This window comes from Hyla sarda, chromosome 8 (genome assembly GCF_029499605.1).
Source record: "Hyla sarda isolate aHylSar1 chromosome 8, aHylSar1.hap1, whole genome shotgun sequence".
In the NCBI taxonomy this organism is placed as follows: Eukaryota; Metazoa; Chordata; class Amphibia; order Anura; family Hylidae; genus Hyla; species Hyla sarda.
Window position 1 is genome coordinate 17,005,610 of NC_079196.1, and position 6,174 is coordinate 17,011,783.

Sequence of the window (6,174 nt, forward strand, 5' to 3'; positions counted from 1 at the left end):
GTGATGTCATCATGTCTATATGGAGGAACTGTGTGATGTCATCATGTCCAGAGGAACTGTGTGATGTCATCATGTCCATATGGAGGAACTGTGTGATGTCATCATGTCCATATGGAGGAACTGTGTGATGTCATCATGTCCATATAGAGGAACTGTGTGATGTCTATATGGAGCATAATATGTGAGGAATGTGTCCAGCACCTAATAGACAATATAAGGGGGTCCAACCTGGGACTAGCACAGTGTACCTAATAAAGTGGCCACTGCACGTATATCCGCATCCTGCACTTCTCATTCAGTTTGTCTATTTCTGTCTAAAGTGAACACCCTGCTCCAGAGCTGAAATCTGACGGCTGCTTTATTCTTACAGCCAATGGTCATCAATAACAAATTGATCAGGACGCTACAGGCTGCAGCAGAGGACTTCCATAACCGCGTCATTCAGGTCTGTATGAAAACACGGCAGCTCATCTGTCAGCTTTGTGCATTCTTTTATTATTAATATATTATTTTGCAAGAAAAAAAGAGAAAAAAACAAAACACAAAACAAACCCAAACAATAAAATCTCAACCAGAACAGTAGAACAGACAACATCTTCCTGAAATGCTCCCTAAGGCCCGGACCTGGCTCTGCCTAGGACCAAGGCCCCCGATGAATGAGGAAGGTGACAATTCAAGGACTGGTCGATTCCTGGAGCCCAAAACCTCCTCACAAGACCCCTCCTATCCCTAACACTGTATAAAAATAAACACCTATAAAAATGTGTCCCGATTGCTCCTTGCAGTATTGCATTTATTTTCGGAAGCACAGTGATCCCCCTGCGAGGTCTCCATCTTGCCCCCTTGTCACAGATGTATTGGTCGGCGTCCACATTAGAAATCATCCATTGAGGTAGATTTTGAGCAGCGCAGAGGAGGCGGCGATGCTGATCACATGACCAGGGCAGATTCCGGCAGGGTAGACATGATATGGGACAGGAGCGGGCCCGGGCTGAGGTCGGGCTGCGGATGGTGCACAGGACTCTGATGGAGAGGGGGGTTCTTTAAGGATTTCAGTTCTTCCTCAGGAGAAGGGGGTAATCTGCTGCAAACAAGAAAAACACTTAAATCTAAATATTAACATTTATTAATGATTGTGTCTCCACGAAAACCAAGAGCAAATAAATCCTAAAGTCTAATACTTTATTCCTGAAAGAGACCACGGCTTTAGGATCCGACTACACAGTAAGGCTGCACGCACGCTACGGCTGGGGGAGGGGAAAACCATGCGTTCCCGTAGCCCAACCGGACCGGCACTGAAATCCATTGACTTTAATGAGCCGACCGGAGTCAGCGTTTGATATCCGGTATTGTGACCGGAACTAAAACCGTAGGATGTCTGCGGGTGAGGCCTTAAAATGTGTGTGACTGCTGCTGTTTACTACTGAGTGTCGACACAAGAAATATAAACCAGACAAAAAGTTGGTATAAAAAATTTTCTCAGCAAGAAACCCAGAAACTGTTCCCAAGAGTCAGACATCTTATCCCCTATCCAAAGGATCGGGGATAAGATGTCTGATCGCGGGGGGTCCCGCCGCTGGGGACCCCCGCATTATTGCATGCAGCACCCACCTGTTACTGCTCCGGAAGCGCTAGAGGGTCTGGCTCCCTTCCACAGGAACGGAAGATCGTGATGTCATGCTCCGCCCCGTGTGATGTCATGCTCCGCCCCCTCAATGCAAGTCTATGGGAGGGGGTGTGACACGCCCCTCCCATAGACTTGCATTGAGGGGGCGGGGCATGATGTGCATTGAGGGGCAGGACAGGACATGCCCCCTCCCATAGACTTGCATTGAGGGGGCGGGACATGATGTGCATTGAGGGGCGGGGCATGACATCACACGGGGGCGGAGTCGTAACATCACGATCTTCCGTCCCCGTGGTCGGGAGCCAGACCCTCCAGCGCTTCCGGAGCAGTAACAGGTGGGTGCTGCGTGCTATATTGCGGGGGTCCCCAGCGGCAGGACCCCCGCAATCAGACATCTTATCCCCTATCCTTTGGATAGGGGATAAGATGTCTAGGGGTGGAGTACCCCTTTAAGCAGTGAATCCCTAGTAACCAGGCTGTGGATTGGTACTGCTAATGAAAAGAACACACACATCATGCACATACAAAGCTGAAGATTTTTGCTTAAATACATTTCCTCCAAATATTACTGTAAAGAGACGTAGCGCCCCCAGTGTGACAGGCAGGATCAGTGAAATAACACTACAGCCCCTACTGACCTGGGTTTTGTTGCGTCCCCTTTGTGGCAGCCATTGAGACACGTTGCGCTCTGACCAGGAGATCTCTGCAGTGACCACTGGAATAACACAAGAACATTTTATAGCTAAACCATTGCCAAGCGGAAAACCGACAGACAGAGGTCTCCACTCTAAAGGGGTTGTCCATACGGAGTCACCCGACTGATCCACATCAAGGAGGAGGTAAGTAATGCACTAGTATAGGACCTGTTCACATTACTGCAATCAGCCCAGCTACCCAGCATGCAGTGGTGTCTCTCCACACTAGATATGCTAAATCAAGTAGACATATTGATCCATAGCAGTATGGGGTCCATTTTAGGAAGTAGCCATCAGCAGCAACTCCGTCCCTTGTCAGACGAAACACCGTCCCGCCTCCTCCCTCACACCAATCCCCATCAGTCAGACAAAACTCCCTCAGTCCCCAAAACTCCGTAACTCCTCAGACTATTCTCCCTCAGACGAAACTTTCTGCCGTATAGCAGAGCTGACACTGCGCAGCATGTATAACAGATCCAATATAGCAGAGCTTTGTAGTACACGCTATACCGCGTCGGCTCTGCTATACACGCTATACCGCGTCGGCTCTGCTATACACGCTGTACCGCGTCGGCTCTGCTATACACGCTGTTCAGTGTCGGCTCTGCTATACACGCTGTTCAGTGTCGGCTCTGCTATACACGCTGTTCAGTGTCGGCTCTGCTATACACGCTGTTCAGTGTCGGCTCTGCTATACACGCTGTTCAGTGTCGGCTCTGCTATACACGCTGTTCAGTGTCGGCTCTGCTATACACGCTGTTCAGTGTCGGCTCTGCTATACACGCTGTTCAGTGTCGGCTCTGCTATACACGCTGTTCAGTGTCGGCTCTGCTATACACGCTGTTCAGTGTCGGCTCTGCTATACACGCTGTTCAGTGTCGGCTCTGCTATACACGCTGTTCAGTGTCGGCTCTGCTATACACGCTGTTCAGTGTCGGCTCTGCTATACACGCTGTTCAGTGTCGGCTCTGCTATACACGCTGTTCAGTGTCGGCTCTGCTATACACGCTGTTCAGTGTCGGCTCTGCTATACACGCTGTTCAGTGTCGGCTCTGCTATACACGCTGTTCAGTGTCGGCTCTGCTATACACGCTGTTCAGTGTCGGCTCTGCTATACACGCTGTTCAGTGTCGGCTCTGCTATACACGCTGTTCAGTGTCGGCTCTGCTATACACGCTGTTCAGTGTCGGCTCTGCTATACACGCTGTTCAGTGTCGGCTCTGCTATACACGCTGTTCAGTGTCGGCTCTGCTATACACGCTGTTCAGTGTCGGCTCGGCTATACACGCTGTTCAGTGTCGGCTCGGCTATACACGCTGTTCAGTGTCGGCTCGGCTATACACGCTGTTCAGTGTCGGCTCGGCTATACACGCTGTTCAGTGTCGGCTCGGCTATACACGCTGCTCAGTGTCGGCTCGGCTATACACGCTGCTCAGTGTCGGCTCGGCTATACACGCTGCTCAGTGTCGGCTCGGCTATACACGCTGTTCAGTGTCGGCTCGGCTATACACGCTGTTCAGTGTCGGCTCGGCTATACACGCTGTTCAGTGTCGGCTCGGCTATACACGCTGTTCAGTGTCGGCTCGGCTATACACGCTGTTCAGTGTCGGCTCGGCTATACACGCTGTTCAGTGTCGGCTCGGCTATACACGCTGTTCAGTGTCGGCTCGGCTATACACGCTGTTCAGTGTCGGCTCGGCTATACACGCTGTTCAGTGTCGGCTCGGCTATACACGCTGCTCAGTGTCGGCTCGGCTATACACGCTGCTCAGTGTCGGCTCGGCTATACACGCTGCTCAGTGTCGGCTCGGCTATACACGCTGCTCAGTGTCGGCTCGGCTATACACGCTGTTCAGTGTCGGCTCGGCTATACACGCTGCTCAGTGTCGGCTCGGCTATACACGCTGCTCAGTGTCGGCTCGGCTATACACGCTGCTCAGTGTCGGCTCGGCTATACACGCTGCTCAGTGTCGGCTCGGCTATACACGCTGCTCAGTGTCGGCTCGGCTATACACGCTGCTCAGTGTCGGCTCGGCTATACACGCTGCTCAGTGTCGGCTCGGCTATACACGCTGCTCAGTGTCGGCTCGGCTATACACGCTGCTCAGTGTCGGCTCGGCTATACACGCTGCTCAGTGTCGGCTCTGCTATACACGCTGCTCAGTGTCGGCTCTGCTATACACGCTGCTCAGTGTCGGCTCTGCTATACACGCTGCTCAGTGTCGGCTCTGCTATACACGCTGCTCAGTGTCGGCTCTGCTATACACGCTGCTCAGTGTCGGCTCTGCTATACACGCTGCTCAGTGTCGGCTCGGCTATACACGCTGCTCAGTGTCGGCTCGGCTATACACGCTGTTCAGTGTCGGCTCGGCTATACACGCTGTTCAGTGTCGGCTCTGCTATACACGCTGCTCAGTGTCGGCTCTGCTATACACGCTGTTCAGTGTCGGCTCGGCTATACACGCTGTTCAGTGTCGGCTCGGCTATACACGCTGCTCAGTGTCGGCTCTGCTATACACGCTGCTCAGTGTCGGCTCTGCTATACACGCTGTTCAGTGTCGGCTCTGCTATACACGCTGTTCAGTGTCGGCTCTGCTATACACGCTGCTCAGTGTCGGCTCTGCTATACACGCTGTTCAGTGTCGGCTCGGCTATACACGCTGTTCAGTGTCGGCTCGGCTATACACGCTGTTCAGTGTCGGCTCGGCTATACACGCTGTTCAGTGTCGGCTCGGCTATACACGCTGTTCAGTGTCGGCTCGGCTATACACGCTGTTCAGTGTCGGCTCGGCTATACACGCTGCTCAGTGTCGGCTCGGCTATACACGCTGCTCAGTGTCGGCTCGGCTATACACGCTGCTCAGTGTCGGCTCGGCTATACACGCTGCTCAGTGTCGGCTCTGCTATACACGCTGCTCAGTGTCGGCTCTGCTATACACGCTGCTCAGTGTCGGCTCTGCTATACACGCTGCTCAGTGTCGGCTCTGCTATACACGCTGCTCAGTGTCGGCTCTGCTATACACGCTGCTCAGTGTCGGCTCTGCTATACACGCTGCTCAGTGTCGGCTCTGCTATACACGCTGCTCAGTGTCGGCTCTGCTATACACGCTGTTCAGTGTCGGCTCTGCTATACAGGCTGTGTAGTACATGTTGTGCAGATCGCTCTGCTATACATGCTTTTCAGTGTCGGTTCAGCTATACATGCTATTAAAGGGTTACTCCGCTACCCTGCGTCCAGAACATTGAGTTCCGAACACTGCGTGCTGGCTTCAGTGTTCACGCCCACCCCCTCGAGAGGTTATGCCCTGTCATGTGACGTCACGTCCTGCCCCCCCCCCCCCCTCAATGCAAGTCTATAGGAAAGTCTTCCCAAAGACTTTCATTGAGGGGGCAGGCTGTGACGTCACAAGGGGGCGGGTTGCACCGTGTCTGCTCTGTTATACGGCAGGAAGTTTTTCGTCTGAGGGAGTTTTGGATGAGGGAGTTGTGGCTGATGACTGATGGAGATTGGTCTGATGGAGGAGCCGGGACAGCGTTTCGCCTGACGCGGGCCGGAGTTACGACTGATGACTGACTATGTCCTAAAATGGACACCGTATTGCAGAGATAGTTACATGAAGGACGCGTTTCGGCATATTGCCTTCCTCAGCTTGCTGCCGGAGGCAGCAAGCTGAGGAAGGCAATATGCCGAAACACGTCCATCGTGTAACTATTTTGCTACGGATCAATAAATTTAGCATTACCGGTAAGTAGCGGTTTTCTAATCAATATACTGGTCTGTTCCCACCTCGAGTGTTACCTGATTATTCCTAATTCTCCACACCAGATGTCAGGTCAGACCTGGACAGCCGC

The 6,174-nt window shown here is 52.6% G+C and overlaps 1 protein-coding gene across 3 annotated transcripts in view; it reads right to left on the reverse strand.

The window, feature by feature from the left end:
- Positions 1-453: 453 nt before the first annotated feature.
- The window catches only part of TTLL4 (tubulin tyrosine ligase like 4), a 62,535-nt gene continuing 56,814 nt past the window's right edge, over positions 454-6,174 (reverse strand). For all 3 annotated transcript variants that reach the window (XM_056536845.1, XM_056536846.1, XM_056536848.1), the window contains exons 18-19: positions 2,266-2,342; positions 454-1,084 (exon numbers count right to left, since the gene is read on the reverse strand). In XM_056536845.1, the coding sequence (XP_056392820.1) occupies positions 931-1,084; positions 2,266-2,342 (231 nt within the window). In that variant the 3' untranslated portion in view covers positions 454-930. The remainder of the gene's footprint in view (positions 1,085-2,265; positions 2,343-6,174) is intronic.